Source organism: Anas acuta, chromosome 3, assembly GCF_963932015.1.
Source record: "Anas acuta chromosome 3, bAnaAcu1.1, whole genome shotgun sequence".
Lineage (NCBI taxonomy): Eukaryota > Metazoa > Chordata > Aves > Anseriformes > Anatidae > Anas > Anas acuta.
This window is the reverse complement of record NC_088981.1, coordinates 52,127,097-52,144,169: the sequence shown is the minus strand read 5'-3', so window position 1 is coordinate 52,144,169 and position 17,073 is coordinate 52,127,097. Positions and strand designations below refer to the sequence as shown.

The 17,073-nt window shown below is 36.6% G+C and overlaps 1 protein-coding gene across 3 annotated transcripts in view; it reads left to right on the top strand.

The window, feature by feature from the left end:
* SYNE1 (spectrin repeat containing nuclear envelope protein 1) overlaps positions 1-17,073 on the top strand; it is a 319,168-nt gene that overhangs the window by 282,187 nt on the left and 19,908 nt on the right. For 2 of the 3 annotated variants that reach the window (XM_068677107.1, XM_068677105.1), the window contains 12 exons: positions 526-713; positions 2,544-2,694; positions 6,305-6,487; positions 6,899-7,036; positions 7,793-7,984; positions 8,796-9,129; positions 9,967-10,035; positions 11,916-12,058; positions 12,952-13,078; positions 14,243-14,454; positions 15,982-16,182; positions 16,539-16,667. In XM_068677107.1, coding sequence (XP_068533208.1) covers positions 526-713; positions 2,544-2,694; positions 6,305-6,487; positions 6,899-7,036; positions 7,793-7,984; positions 8,796-9,129; positions 9,967-10,035; positions 11,916-12,058; positions 12,952-13,078; positions 14,243-14,454; positions 15,982-16,182; positions 16,539-16,667 — 2,067 coding nt within the window. The remainder of the gene's footprint in view (positions 1-525; positions 714-2,543; positions 2,695-6,304; positions 6,488-6,898; positions 7,037-7,792; positions 7,985-8,795; positions 9,130-9,966; positions 10,036-11,915; positions 12,059-12,951; positions 13,079-14,242; positions 14,455-15,981; positions 16,183-16,538; positions 16,668-17,073) is intronic. The other variant, XM_068677106.1, reaches the window with a different exon arrangement.

Here is a 17,073-nt window from a genome sequence, read left to right as displayed (position 1 = left end):
CTACTAAATATGCAGTTTGACATGTGCTGCTGCCAATCTCCATGTCAGACGTGCCGCTATGCAGCTATCTTGCCTCGGGAAGAGTAGAATCATGAAGGGCACCTCCAGTAGATAATACTTTTTCCTGACACACTTGTCTTACTAACTTCTGCTTTACATTCTCTATGATAATGGAGAAGGGACGGGAACGTCATTGGTGTGGTTGATTAAATGTAGCTGAAAGATACTCATCTGAGTATGCAGAGCTCTGGCAGTTTGTCCCAGGGGATGTTCTGATGTTCATAGCTCCTGGGAGAGCTGTGCATGCTGCCAGGTTCTCCTAGCTTCGCTGATAACATTGTATCAATATTTGTGCTGTCACAAGCACAATATCTATCTTAGTAGATTGCTTTTTTCCTGTTTGCAATTGTTTGGTGTTTTTTGTTTGTTGTTTGTTTTGTTTTTTTTGAATAAGTAGAACAGAAATGCATCTGTATTTAAGCATGTTTTGTAATTTATCTTAAGAATTAATTTCTTCATCTACAGGAACTTCAGAGGGACATAGAGAAACACAGCACTGGAGTAGCATCTGTTCTCAATTTGTGTGAAGTGCTTCTTCATGACTGTGATGCCTGTGCCACAGAAACAGAGTGTGACTCTATCCAGCAGGCTACACGTAACCTGGACAGAAGGTGGAGGAACATTTGTGCAATGTCAATGGAAAGGCGACTTAAGTAAGTCTAAAATGTCTACAAATGAGTATTTTCTTTCACAAACACAACTACAGAATGGGACATATATGATAGGGTTGCAGTATTGAAGGAAAGAGTCTTGTGGGAGTGTGGCTATGGCGGTCGACAAGCCCCATGGTTGGTGATAACATTGGACTCAGGACTCTTAAGGATGAGGCCATAAGGAATGTAAAGAGTGTAGAAGGAACAAAGGGTGATTCAGGAGACATCTTGTTGTCTCAGGTTGCTTGTTCTCCAGCCCTTAAGACATGGAAGTTGTTGGGTGTTTGCTGTTGCCAGGCAAAGTTGTTGACCAATGAATAGTTAGTGGAAAAGTACTGCTGTAGGGCAATTGGTATAAGAAAGGAGCTTGTCCTCAATAAGAATAGATGAAGTTATGCCCTCAATAAGAGGGAGTGGAAGTTGTCATCAATAAAGTAGAAGCAGTTACTTATCCTGAAAGAACTCTGGTGTCTGTGTGGTTCTTGATGCCACAAAGTCTAGAGGTCAGAAAAGGATCATACACTGAATAAAAGCCAATAGTTACCATGACACCGGAGGAAAAAAAAAAAAAAAAAAAAAGTTGTATTATTATGGGTCTTTATATAAAGTACATGAGTCAATTACCAAATTTTGTTCACATGAGACCTTTGATGGAATATGTTTGATTTTCCATGCTTTACAGGAGCAATGAGAAATAAACTAGAGAATGTATGGTGACTGCAGTGATTTCAAGAGGTTTAGAAAACATGACCTAAAAGAGAGAGTTACAATAATTAGTCTTACCCTAATGATGTTTGTCCTGCTTCATATCCACAGATTGCTATCTCTAAGTAATTTTCTACTGTTTCCATGGTAATGTGTGCTATTAATACATTTGTAATAGTAAATTAGCTGAGCTATCAGTATTTAAAATTGTTATTGTGCTAAAAAAAAAAAAAAAAATTTGAAAAAGGAAAAAAAAAAATGGGATGTTGAAATTCAAGTTCAACAACATATCATCAGAGTGTAAATTTTACCTCAGAGTATTGCATGGATCAGGTGCCTTTCAGAGCTGCATATCTAAGATTTGGGGAAAATGTCTTCTGTATGCAAAAGCACACGAAGTTCTGTTGTAATATATGCGGTCCCCACCCCAAAAAAAAAATCATCTTGGGATTTTACAGTCTCAATATTAAGACAATTTGGTTTCAGGGTTGAGTCAGTCACTCCTTTCACATATTCAACTGAGGTCAAATAGTCTATTTGAAAAGTTGAAATAATTTTTAATTTTTTGATTAAAAAAAAAAATCGATTACCATATATATTGAGAGAGAACATTTTACCACTTGTTGAATGCCAAAAAAAAAAAAAAAAAAAAGAAGAAAAAGAAAAAAGAAAAAAAGGTCATGTCCCTTTGCCATGCAGGACAATGACTGTGAACTTTAAAACAACTCAAGCATTTTGCAAAAAAAAAATAATAAAATGTTCTGAAGTTGAAGTTACTGTGGAATTTCTAATCTCTGAAATACTGTTTTAGGTACCTAGATTAGACTGTATATCTGAAGTTATTTAGCTTGTGCTATGATTTTTATAGCTCCTATTACATGTTTATAATGTTCTTTTTATAATAGTTCCAAAATTAGACGTATTAAAAAAACTGTCATCATCTTATTCCAGCTCAGTCTGGAATGAGTCAGTCTCCTCTGTTGTCTGTTTATCAACCTGCCTATGTGAGTTAGATTAAGAGCCAGTTTAGTGCAGTACAAGTTTGCTGTTGATGATTATTTAAAGTACTGAAGGTCAGCTGTCCTTCAGTCCCAGCATTCCTTAATTTTCCATTATCTGTTGCAGAATTGAAGAGACGTGGCGGTTATGGCAAAAGTTTTTGGATGACTACTCAAGATTTGAAGATTGGCTAAAAACCTCTGAGAGGACAGCTGCTTTCCCAAGCTCCTCTGGTGTACTTTACACGGTTGCTAAGGAAGAACTGAAGAAATTTGAGGTGATTTATAATACTTGAAATTTAATATCTACTGATCACATTACAGCAGCCAGCTGGTGTTCTTCCTTCCCATACACAAGTCACTCAGCAGACACTGTATTAACATAGCAGAGTTGATGATTTTGCAACTGCCCTCTCTGGCAGGTTTCTAGGAGGAAAAAACAGTGGAAGGTGGAAACTAAAAATGCTAATAAGTTAATCCAGCCTCACTTCATTTTTGTTCACCACAGTTAGAATTCTTGGCATTTTTCTTCTGCATTTAATATGCTCAGTCAGCAGGTGCTCCATAGCATTCATTAATTTCTCTTCAGTAAGTACTTCTTCAAATGAATGCTGTATGTCTTGGCTTTTGCTTTGATTTCATCCCTTTACTTGTTTCCATAACACTCTGATACCAGCTCTCTAAACTCTTGTATTTTTTTGTACAAAGTACTATGTGCCCATATTAGATACTTATCCCTGAAAAGCACGTGCATGCAAGTATTGTTGTATGTCCACATGGTGTCTCCAACAACTTAGAGGTCAAGTGTGTCATTAAAAGTTGACAAGCTGTCACTTCAATCAATGCTTAATGGCTTTTTACATAACTCTGTTATTTCTCCTACAAAGTGATGCTTTATCTCATAATCGCAATGGGTTGTATGCCTATATGCAAAGCACACTTAGTCCATGTGGCTAATCATGGTAAAAGTCATAGAATCAGAGAATCACAGAATGGCTGGGATAGAAAGGGGCTTTAAAGGTCATCTAGTTGCAACCCCCCTTTCATGGGCAGGGACACCAATCCAACCTGCCCTTGAATGCTTCTAGTGATAGGGCACCCACAACTTCTGGAAAACCTGTTCCACTTTCTGAGTAAAAGATTTCTTCCTAGTGTCTAATCTAAATTGCATCTCTTTTACCTTAAAGCCATTACTCCTTGTCCTATCACCACATGCCTTGACAGAGTCACTCCCCAGCTTTCCTGTAGGCCCCTTTTAGGTTCTGTAAAGCTGCTATTAGGTCTCCCTGAAGCCTTCTCTAGGCTAAACAACCTCTCTCAGCCTGTCTTCATAGGAGAGGTGCTCCATCCCTCTGATGGTCTTTTACTTAGTTTTAGATTTGCAAAGAGAATATCAAGATGAGAGAGAAAAATGACTCTGAAGAAAGAGAACAATTTAGACATTTCAGTAAGCAAGCCAGGTGCTAGAAAGTATCTGCTCTGAGGAAGAAATGCAAATTTTACATGTCCAAGAGAAGTTAATACTTTCTAGTGTAGCATTTAATTCAGAAACATAAACTGTGAAGCACTGATTCAAGTTTTATTCTTGACATTTGCATCTCTGAGTGTACTGGCCAGGTTCTGTTGTTATACACTGCCAGACTTCTTAATTAGGGTGAGTTAGGTTACCAGAGCATAATAATTCTTGCTTGCTGGACCCATGCACTCTGCCTCAGACTTTCTTTCCATTGTTTCTTTATTCAGTGATCAGTGTCTAAGTGTCTTGTTTAGCAAGTCACTCTATGAGAAACAGTACCAAAAATCTTAGCTGTTTGATTTTCAAAGGTGACTTGACATTGCCCAAAGTCTGTTTCATCAAACCTCCATTTGTAAGGTGACCTTCCCTCTCCTGCAGACTTGTAAGATTTTTACTGCAGGAACTATCTGCAAAGTTTAGCTGTCTTTCTAGAAGCCTGCTTTCGCTGCAGTTGGGTTCTTTCTCCTTTTCCTTTTCCCTCCTCTTCTTGACTAGGTAGTTTCTCAAACTACAAAAAAAAAAAAAAAGAACTTGGTGTTCAAATTCAGGTGCGAATTCAGCAAATTCACTGTTAAGTCAGTATAAAGTCAGCCATGTATGCATACTAACTAAATTGATTTTTTCTTTAACTGATTTTTTTTCTAATTTTATTTTCCCCTCCATCTTAGTTGAATAATAATAATAAAAATAAATAAATAATAAAAATAATAATTTTAAAAGTGCAAGACCATGTAAGAATATTTCATTTCCTGATCATGGAGGTCAGAGATGAGTGCCACTCAATTCACAATACAAACTCACACTGCATCCTCCTCGATAGCTTACAGAGAAATGAAAAGAGGTTACAGGGAAGAAGGCAACAGATGTATTCTTGTGTAGCTGAACTGAAAGTATGTAAAACAAATACACAGCTGTTCTTTTGCTGAAATAGTCTTGGTAACAGGTGAAACAACAACTGCACATTTGTGGATTTCATAATCCTAGTAAATATAGTCATAATTGTGTCTCTTGCATGAGAATCACTTCCCTTCTTCTCCTTGTGTGATTTTAAGTGAATTCAGTTTTGTTGAGTATTTCAGTCCAGTTACAAGCCTATTTGCTGCTTGTTGGTTGTCCCCTACTCAATTTAACAGTGATTTAAACAAAGGAAATAGTTGTATTGAGAGGACTCTACAGACTTTTATCTTTTTCTATTTTTGAAACAGGTTCTGTATTTCTGTCTCTGGTCTTATAGTAAAAGAGTGCTTATTTCACTTTTAGTACAGTAATAAGAGTATTTATCATTAATGAAGAAATCTTGTGTTACCTGATATTAATGAAAAGTTCTATACTGAAGTGTTTTTTATCTATCACGCTTCTCTGATTCTTAATAAGGATAGTGTCTTGTTTTGGGAGAGATTGTTTATTTGCTTTGTGAGCAATAGTAGAGAGCAAATTTGTAGAACTACAATTGGAGCAAAAAACTGTTCACCTTTGTCCTCCTTTTATTCAAAAGAGAGATGGTAAAGTAGTCATTTTAAGTCTTCTTTTGTTTGATTTTCTGTTCATAAAAATAGAGGTAAGTGGAATTTTGAAAAACAATTCATAAATAATTTTTGATTGGAAAAAATCAATCAATTCCTTACACAGTGCTTCCTCTAACTTGCTTTGTGATTGCTAGTCACACTGTGAAGCTGATGGGCTAAATCATCTACTTTTCCACTCCCCAGCTGGGTGACTGAGTCTTTAGTAATAGTAGAAGAAGCACTGAAAGTATGTGACAGAGACACTTGTCCAGGCATATGCTGGTATAGATGTTCATAAAATTTTCTTTCCATTAAAACTTTAAGACAAAACTGACTTGTATAGCAATATACTGAGGTTAAAGAGATGATTCCTTCAGTACCAATTTTTGCTATTTTTGGTAAAACTCAGATTAAGCAGTTTCTTAAAACTTCAATATTTGCACTTCAGCAAATGTAGTTTGAGTAAGTAAATCCAATGAGGCCACAGGAATCTTGGCTTACTTTTCCATTAAAAAAAAAAAAAATCATGTTCATTGTTTGTGTTCCTATTCTTCAATACAAAGGCATAAGAGCACTCTATTATTTTTTTCCTTTGGTGTGATTTTTATCATTGTAACAGGTATTCTTCTTGCAATTTTTCACTCAATAAATTATGTCAGCCTTGTAAACTTTTTTCTTTTTCTTGCTCATTTTATTCAGAAGATCATATCTCAGTGTCTGCATCTACACTTAAATTTATTTAACCCCAAAAGATCAGCTAGCATGGGTTTTAGTGTAGAAGCAGGGTCAAAATAAAAGGAGAGGCTATATACATATTGTGATTTAAATAATGAAAACTGATGGTGTCTTTTATTCACACTGCTTTAGGCCTTCCAGAGACAGGTGCATGAAAGTCTGACTCAGCTGGAACTGATTAACAAGCAATATCGTCGCCTGGCCCGGGAAAACCGTACTGATTCTAACTGCAGCCTCAAACAGATGGTCCATGAGGGGAACCAGAGATGGGACAATTTACAAAAGCGAGTTACTTCCATCCTGCGCAGGCTAAAAGTATTTTTCCCTGTTTAAGACTTTGGCTTTCACTACTGTACTTGTGAATTATGGGTACTCCAGAAACTTCCAGTTTAATGCATTTTTAGTGTTTTTGAGAAGTTTTCTACCTTTGGAAGAGAAAGGGAGCTTAGAAGTTCACTTTAAGGTAACCTAAGCATGAAATCTATAGGCAAACGAATACCACCTCCTCCTTAGAAGATAACTTTCATGTCTGCTAATTGCAGCTGAAGGTGATATTACTGAAGAGGGAACCCTAGAAATCGTGAAGGAAATAAAAGAAGAAAGTGTACTGAGTTTGGATTAGGTTTGAAGGGCATGAAAGCTCTTTATTTGGAGAATGCTGTTGCTGTTTTTTGGGAGGTTGTTTGGTCATTTCATGCCACTCTGTTTTTCACTCCACTTCCCCAGCATTTTATTGGCCAGCGTGAGGAGTTTGAGACAGCACGTGATAGCATCCTGGTTTGGCTAACAGAGATGGATCTGCAACTGACCAACATAGAGCATTTCTCAGAGTGTGATGTCCAAGCAAAGATAAAGCAACTTAAGGTAAAGAATAAGTAAATGGAGAGAGGGTGAGGGAAGAGAGAAGGGATAAAAACAGTCTTGGGTCATCAGAAGGTGGGAGGGGGCTTGGGGGGGGAGGGCAGCTGGGGGAGAATTTAATAAACATTAAACCAAAGTACATCCTGATACAGCCCCTTAATTGCATGCTGAAATTCAGCCTCAGAAGTTTTGGTATATGTCACATTTCAATACATACTTTTCTGCTAGAGTGAAAGAACTTTGGGCAGTGATAAATTTTCAGAAAAACAAGTGGTAGTCTCTGTTCCCTAAATAAAGGAAGAAATGTAGATTAAAAATAATGTCAGGACTCCAGTACTTTTGACACCTAACAATTACTACATTTTCCAACCATTTCTGCATCCAAATAATACATTATTTAATGAGAAAAATGTCAAGTGGAAATCATGTTATGTTATCCAAAATTCCAGTAGGTTAGCTTTAGCATCTGTGTCCATTCTAGACATTTGGTCATGGGCATGGCTTGTTTAGAGAAGAGCTTTCTTTCCAAATACAACAAGAGAGGAATGAGATGGTAAACCATGAAGTATCACTGTTTTTAACAAGAAAGACTGTGGAATGCTAAATTTAATTTCTCATTGTTGTTCATACCAGAATATTTAGAATCATTCAATTTTGTTACCCACACCATTCTTACTGAAAAAATCTAAGAGTTGTATATAACTTAGGTTGTTTTAATGAAGATTTCATTGATAAAGTATGGGCTTTGCTTTTATAAAGGCTTTCCAGCAAGAAATTTCCCTGAACAACAACAAAATTGAGCAGATAATTGTGCAGGGAGAGCAACTCATTGAGAAATGTGAGCCAATGGATGCAGCTGTCATTGAAGAAGAATTAGATGAGCTGCGTCGTTACTGTCAAGAGGTCTTTGGACGTGTGGAACGTTATCACAAGAAACTGATCCGTCTTCCTGTGTGTATACTTACATATGTATTTGTTTTATTGCCATTTAACAAATGTGAGAATGAGGAGACAGATGTTGAAATGAACTAACATTTCCAACTTTCAAAAAAAAAAAATCCTGTGGTTTTAATTTTGTTACAACTCTGACCATCTGCCTCCCTTCATTCCATGCTATTTATGTCCTGTTCAGAGAGCAAACTTAACAGATCTGGATTTTTTTGTAAACCATCATGAAAATGAATGCAAACTTGAGATTTATAAAGGTTTGCTAATGGGGGAACATCTCTATTGTTTCATTTTCTAAACAATAATAGAGTGATTCTCCCCAAGCAGAACAGATAGAAATTTGTCTCCAGAGCTGAACAAACAGCTGAAGAAGTGAGAGCAAAATGACTTTTGGTAGCTCAAGTCCCATGAAAGCGAAGGAGCAAAACTCATTTTTTCCAGAAAAATTAAAGAATGTAATAGGAGCACTGGTCACAATAGCAGTCACTTAACACTTGATTCCAGAGTTTTCTTTAACTTAATGTCTGCATTACACTGGCATCAGTAAAAAGTCTGGAGCCATTTGCTTAGTGTGAGACTGTGGTGCGTTACATAACTAAAATGACCTTGCATTATGAAATTTCTTGTTGTTCTCTTTTTTTAGTGGACCTTTAAATTATGAAGGGGAAGTGCAAAAAGAAGCAAAATGTAAACCCCATCATTGACTATTACCTAATGCTACTTTATATTTATGCTTTATGTTTATGCTGGCCAGGATGACCTTACAGTGCTTTTGCATGTTGCATTGATCGATCCGTTCGCATTATTTTTCTAGCTGACAGATGATGAACATGACCTCTCTGACAGAGAGGTGGATCTGGATGAATCAGCCGATCTCTCTGATATACACTGGCACGACAAATCTGCAGACAGCATTCTCTCCCCACATCCTTCTTCCAACCTTTCACTGCCCCTTTCACAGCCAGTGAGAAGTGAGCGATCAGGTCGGGACACCCCTGCAAGCGTGGACTCCATCCCACTGGAGTGGGATCATGACTATGACCTTAGCAGAGACCTGGAGACAGCTGGTTCACGGGAAGTGCACTCTGAGGAAGAAGATGGAGAACAAGAGAAAGACTTCTACCTGAGAGGAGCAGCAAGTATAGCAGGTATGGTAGCAAATTGTGTCCTGTTCTCTCAGTAAGAAGAAGCAAATGTTACATGTGTGACTGCTTGGCTAAGATACTCATGGAAAAGTATTTTAAATAGCCCCTGAAGATCTTAAATAGCTTTCCCCAAGTGATCCCAATGGCCTTCTGGCCTTAGATGCAGTGCTGGAAATTCCTGGATGACTACAGCCTTGGCAAATCACAAAGGTTTGTATGATATGACAGAGAATTGGCTATCTCTGTGCCTGCAGCCTGCCAGATGGGATATGTCATCTGTAAGAACTATGCGTCATAACTTATTCTGACTAGAGAAAGCTATGCTGGATATGTCAAGAGGCGCAGAAGATACTGATGAAGAAATGCTGGGGGAGAGATCAACAACCCAAATCATAAGGTGCTTAAATAAATCTTAATGCAGTCCATATTCAGGCAAGACTCCAACAACTGTGAGTTTAGTCTGAGGTGGCATCTCAGGTCTTGCTTTCCAGAAAAGCTGGAAATCCTTTCTAAGTTTGTATAGTTTGTGCAATAAATCTTAATGAGTGAAAGTTACCAAATGCAGACAATTGTGCAGGAAGACTTACTGGTATATTACACTCTGATCTTCTGGCTGTCTTTTGCTTTCCAGGTTCATTGCTCTGAAAAGAGTCAGGTTTCTCTGGATATTAAGAGACTTTTTAGCAGGATCCTTACTTTTGTCTTCATCATTTTTCCCTCTCCAGAAAGGATGTTTGCTATTGGAACTGTTTCTGTACTTCATCCCATGGAAAAGACTGCTGTTATGAGGAGACAGCCATTGCTGAGCTGTCAGTTTAGACTGTGCTTTTATTTTTTCAGATGTAGAGATCCCTGAAACTCTTGACACCTATGTCACACTTACAGAAAATGCACTCAAAAATTTCTCTGGTAGGCACTGAAAAACGCTAAGCATAGCCAGATGCAAATACTACAGTGCACAAGCAAAACATCTTCCTCTTCTCTATATCTTGGCATCTATTATACTTTTCACAACTTACAAATACTTCTGTGGCAGCATTGGCATGTTAATGTAGAAATACCTGCTTTTCTGCTGGGATTAATGGTATTACTGGGTGCATGGATGAAACAATGAAGTTTGAAGTATTGGCCCTCTCACCTTAGCTAATTAGACAAAGCTGATCAGTAGTTTATTCATATCGGTAGAGTCCCACAACAGGTCTCAGTGCTCTATGTCTCTCAGAGAAGAGTGATTTCTACAAAAATTATTATTTAGCTATAACATTTTAGGGTAGTTCTTATTTCATGTGATTATGATGCTAAGGTAACGGATGTACTGTCATCCAGCATCTTTGTTTTAGTGTTTTATATTGGAAGGTAGATTTTTTTTCAGTTTGCATTTTTTCACAAGATTAAACATACTGTTCCACTTGTTAGATCTCGAAGAGATTAGATGTACTTGCAAATACCTTCTCACATGACCTCACAGTTTTACTCTTGTGAAATAATGAAATATTGCAAATATGAAATATCGAACATTTTAAAATCTTTAAATTTGTGACCTTAGGTTCAGTCTGTTTTTATTTTTTCCCCAGTTTAGTCAAATAATACTGTGAGTTAATCATGATTAATAGTATAGATAGTATTATGTATAGAAAAACGTGTGGTTTCATGACCCATGAAAATTTTGAAAGTAGTGTGAGAAAATTTTGAGCAACTTGTTCTATGTATTTGGTGGGATAGCATTTTGTATGAAAAGAGTTTTAACCACCTCAGAGTACCCATTTTCTGTAATTAGCTGGACAGAAGGCTTCCTTTATCTGTGCAAGTTTTCAAACTTGTTTTTTATAAACAAATTCAGACCATCTTTGTAAACAAATGGAAATCAGGCAGAGTCATAGAATATGGATAGGAGGAATCTCACGCAGTCCTCTATGCTGCAGACTACTTCAGACACGAATTGGCTGTATCTGATTCATATCACAGAATTCACTTGACTTCTATAAGGAAATTGTATTTGCTTCAAAAACAATATGAGTTCCAAATGGCTTGGTAGAATAATACCATTTTTAAATATTATTTTTGTCAAATATTTGAATGGAAAAACACTATAAATTTTGCTGCTTAATGTAGTTGCTTTAATCAGGTGTGGGCTACTCACTGTGGCCATTCAGAACATCCAGTCATCTTTGGATCTTGAGAATATAATTACAACAATATCACTTATCATTTATATACCACTTTTGATCTTCAAAATTGGATATAAATAGAATCCGTTCATGTAGCTCAAAATTCTACTATTTTTAGTGCTGAAAATTAATACAAAGAGAAAAAAGAAGAAATCAAATTTTAATGCAGACTTTGAAACAGGAGCTTGTGATACAAGGTTTTATCTGAGAGTGTTTGAACATGAAAAGGAGGCATGCTGTCTCCAAAATCAGTGAGGCTAGAACATGTTTCTCTAAGATCTTTGCCCTTCACACTGGTGAGAGATTCTCTGAGGGAAAAAGTCCTTTCAGAATAGTTAGCAAGACTGCTTGAAACTGTGAAGATTTTTATCATATTCTTATGGAAATTATGTTCATTTGTACATTGATCTGTCCTATAAAGATTGCTAACATGCTCTAATGTGACTAGTTATTAGCTTGCTTTGACATGTACTACTCATACAGCTGCAGTCATATTCCTTCTTTACTGTCTAATCTAGCTAGTATTCCTGATACTTACTCTGCCTGGGCAAAATGTAGATAGAAGTTCTGGAAAATTTGTGTGGCAGTCACTTTTTTTTGTTTATTTGTTTTTTGATACAGGAGAATCTAGTGAGCTAGAAGCACATATCCTACAGCTGGACAAGGCCTTAGATACCAGTCGTTTCCAAATACAGCAAACAGAAAACATCATCCGCAGCAAAACACCTACAGGACCAGAACTGGATTCCAGTTACAAGGGATATGTGCGTGTGCTTGATTCTCATTATGTGCTGACATTACCAAAAATCACTGTTCTTAGTCATGGTGGTGTATTTTGGAACAAAAATCAAATAAGCACTCCAAGCTTAGGTTTACTTGAAAGAAATCAAGCTGTGTTTTGAAAGAAATACAGCTTTTTCAACAACTGCTTCTCAGGCTTACTCACTCACATGGTTACTACCCTTAATCACATGCTTTGTTGTTTACATTATTAGTGTTTTTACAATAGTATAAGTTTACAGAAACATCACTCTAGGGAGTTTATTTTCCTATTGTATTTCTGTCGATGTCCAAAAGTAATTTCTCACACATGTGTTTTTATCCATCTGATATTGATATCTTTGTTTAAAATTCCTCTGCTTTTAAGAGCAAGTTTTAAAGCTTGATGCTTAATATTCATTTTGCTAATGAATTGTAAACATGCATCATGTAAGCAAAGTTGTATATATGGAATCCATGACTGAAAAGCTTTCTCAGTGAGGTTTTCTGTAAGAAAAATATCTACATAAGTTTTTCAGACCATTTTATTACTGACAGAATTGAAAATTTAGGTGATTGGATGCATAGTAGTATTTCGATACTGTTGTTTCTTTTCCTAATCACATTTTTTAGTGTCTAAACATTTATAATAGATGTCACCTGAAGTTCTCCAGAAAGATATGGAACAGAGGCACTGAGATATTTTTATTTCATCTGAATTTAAGTCTTTATTGTTTGCATATAGATTTCTTTGATAGTGACAGATTGTGAAAGGAATAGATTTTTACCCTCACACTTGGACCTACCTGCAGAAAATTTTAGAAGTTGCATTTTCCCTGCAACTAGTCTTGTACAGTGCACATTGAGGTGAGTATTTTTTGTTTGTTTGTTAAAACAGATGAAGCTACTAGGTGAGTGCAGTGGAAGCATAGACTCGGTAAAAAGACTTGGATACAAACTGAAGGAGGAAGAGGAAAAATTATCTGGACTTATTAACCTGAACAGTACTGAAACCCAAACAGCTGGTAAGTCATACTCAGTATTTTGATGGAAATCAATTATGAAAAGTAGCAAATGTATGCAATGTTTTTCTGAATTAGCAGTTGGTATTATTTACTGACATAGATATTTACATAATTGTGTCTGTTACCATGTTCTGTTTAACATCTCTTACAATTAAGTAGGAATAGTAAGTATTCCTTTTATATGTCATATGAAGACTTTAAGCATTCAAGTGCATTTTAAGAACCCCTTCATATCATGAGACATAATTGTTAATCTTTGGGAAGGTCCCTGTAGATGCAGTGTGTTTTATTAAATGTTTTCTTTTGAAAAATGTTTTGCCCTACAAAACATGTAAATCAGCATTCATTTCTTCTAATATTACCTTTCACTTTTTCTTGTATTAGCTGTCTACAATATAGAAATATATATTCACCTGGTAGAAGTATTCACCTGAGGAATTTTAAGCATCAGCTATAGAGCAGAATGTGTTGATTGTAAAAGCATGTAGATGTTCCAGAGTCTGTAAAGGCAAGGTCTCCATTCTCAGCCTGCAAATACATGCTACCCGTGTAGTTTATTTTATTTGTAATTAATATATATTTTTTTATTATTATTTTAAGTTGATGGGATGATACAACTTGTCCTTCTCTAAGGCGCAGCATTTCAAGTAAACTAAGAAGAAATAGACCCTAATTTATTTCTTTTTAGCAGAGATACTTGTCCAATGCAACATCAGTAGCTTTAGCAAATGTGGTGATATGGGAATATTAAATAGTGAGAGGTACGAATACTTCTGAAAATAATATTAAATATGTGGCTAATTAGACATATTCAGGTTCTGTCCTATTGGTACTTATTCTGATTTAAAATGTCTTTATACCAGCATAACCTGTTCAGACACATGTATCAACTTAGTTCTGTAAAGCCAAGAGGAATCCGACATTAGAGAGTGGTAACATTTTTTGATGCCTGGTTGCTCATCCAGATTTTTCATTCTTTCTCTCCAACATAATGGTTTTTTTCAATCTAACTTAGTTTTTTAGCATGGTGTTTAGGGGGGTTAGGGTTTTTACAGATGTTAAGGAGCATCTTTTTTACTGTGCAGGATTCAACTGACACAATTGCATGTGTGGCAAATGTTTGGGGTGTGTTTTTCTTTCTGAACTTGGTGTTTATCATTCCAGGTGTAATTGACCGATGGGAATTAATCCAGGCTCAAGCTCTAAGCAAGGAACTAAGGATGAAGCAGAATCTTCAGCAGTGGCAGCAGTTCAATTCTGACCTTAATAGCATTTGGGCTTGGTTGGGAGAAACTGAGGAAGAGCTGGAGAAGCTCCGCTGCCTTGATCTTAGTACTGACATACAAGCCATAGAGTTTAGGATTAGAAAGCTGAAAGTGAGTTCTCTTTTCCATAATTTAATCTGCAAACAGTCCTGAATGCAACACATATGTTAGAAAGGTCACTGATAGTTGCAGCTGGTTTGCTCCATTCTGTACATAGCTGATGACTTAAGTAAGTAACTAAGTAACTTCAGTGTGATTTTATGAATCACCTTTTGGCAGAAAAATGTACCGCTGCCATTTACTATTTAATCCAAATGAATTTTTGAAATAGTAATTCTGTGGCAATTCTGTAATTCCAGAATGCACAGATAATTGCTGTAGTTAGCTAAGATGATGAAAGTTGAAAAAAGCCAAATGAAATAAAATCTGTTCTAGTAAAGCTGGTAACAAAATAGCTATTTCAATAGATACACCTCTGGGATATATTACTTTTTGTGGAGGAAAAAGAGTGCCAAATGGGCTTTAACCTAACTCACTGGTGTCACCCAGTACAGCAAAAAAAATGGTGTCACTTTGCAACATTCCAGTTTCTTCTGATATCTCAGATGTATCAGGATCTGATCACTACCTTTGTGATCTCTCCTGGATACTTTACGGTTATAAAGATCTGGAAATGTGGTGCTCCACGGCTTCACATACAGTTATTAGCATCTTATAAGCTTGGGTACAAAAATGTGGGAGCCAATGTCAAAATGTGCTGTGATCCATGCTAGGAATGAAGTGGACAGACAGTAAAGATTGTTTCCGGCAGTGATCCATTTAAACCATATTAATGCTGATCTTCACTGCAATCCAAATATAGCTGCCATAAGTACTACAAAGGTCACTGTGACATGGGGCTTTTAAGTAAATGCTTTAAACGAGGTGGAAAAGGGGACATTTCATAAGAATCCTGTTCTTATCTCACCCACTCTTGGAAAGCTCATTAGTGCCCTCCAAACCAAGAGAGGTGGGGTTTCTTTTGTGGTTTCCAGTGTAAGCAAATCATTTTTTATACGTGTCCTGCTTCTATAAATTGGAGTAAGTTGTTTATATTCTCGTATGTTTTCTTTTCCTTCAGTAAAAGCTTTTTTTAAAAAAAAATACTGTTGACAGCCGTTTCCACTTGAAAACATGCTGTTGGTTTGTTGGGTTTTTGTTGGGTTTTGTTTTTTTGTTGTTGTTTATCATCAAAACCGAGAAGTGAGGGCAAAAGTTTTATTGTGAGCTACAGTACAAGTATCCTAAATTTGTTGGACCCTCCCTGTCTTTAAAATATCTCAAGCATTAGCCAGATCTTTAAAATTCAGCTATGACTTCAGCCTTTTAAGTCCTTAAAAGTTTAAATAGATTCTTCTAGTTTATGCTCACAGCAAAATTTTAGTAGATGTTAGAGAGTGAACATTTGCAGAGTCACACAGTGAGCATAGAAGTCTCATATACAGAGCAAAGAAAGAGACATTAAGGTACATTATGCAGTTGCCGAAGGCAAATCTTTACATCCTTATGGTGCCTTCTCTGCTTGATTTTTCTGAAAGTTGCATATTTTACTAATTTATCTTCTTTCTTCCACCTATACCCCTTTCTCTTATCATCAAGGAGCTGCAGAAGGCAATTGATAACCGCAAAGCAATCATTTTATCCATCAATTTGTGCAGCTCAGAGTTCACTCAGTCTGACAGTGAAGAGAGTAAGAAGCTCCAAGAGCGCCTGTCACAGATGAACATGAGCTGGAAGCACGTATGCACTATGATGGATGAATGGCGCTGCTCACTGCAAGATGCATTAATGCAGTGCCAGGTCTGTACTGTATTTATTTTAAATAGACAACAGCCAACATATCAAGTTATAAACCATATTGCTTTCTGGTGTGATCATTATACAGTCTGGAACTTGCCCATGTGAGCCAAAATACAACTTTGTTTTATTCTTTGTAAAGAAATTTCTGAGATATACATGCACTACCTGAAACATGTATTTCTAGCCCAAGGTTTTCTAAGTTTGTCATTTCTGGAATAGTATTCTCATACAGTGTTCTATACTTCCTTACAAGTTATGTTATTTAACCCATAGGAGCTATCATAGGATCAACTAAAAATGTAAATTTGACAGGAATTTTCTGCTACATTATTAAAACCTGCACTCATCCCTTGCAGGACTTCCATGAAATGAGCCATGGTTTGCTGCTCTGGTTAGAGAACATTGACAGAAGAAAAAATGAGATTGTGCCCATCAATCCAAACCTGGACTCAGAAATTCTGCAGGATCATCACAGACTTCTAATGGTAGGGCTATAATCACTCTTTTCTCTCCCAAAGTACATCATCAGAAAAATAGCTAATCAGATTTATCTTATCTTTCACTCGAGGATTATCATTGTCTGTTTTGTGCTAATACACAATGGTGGCTAAGTTCTAACTGTGGGACTCAGCTGCTAACTTTACTTAGGAGGAGAACACCACTCATTTCTGTCAATAGCAGAACTAGCAATTTAAAGACTCAGGCAACATCTAGGCTGCTGTATATCTTGCTGTCATTTGATGTTTAGTGTTTTGGAAGGTCTGTCCTCAGTGGGAACTTGCTGCAAACATCAGGGATGTTAAGCTGTCACAGAATGAACTGCAAGCTGGAGGGAAAGAATGCCATTCAGAGGGAGCTTGACAGCCTTGAGAGGTGGACCTGTGTGAACTT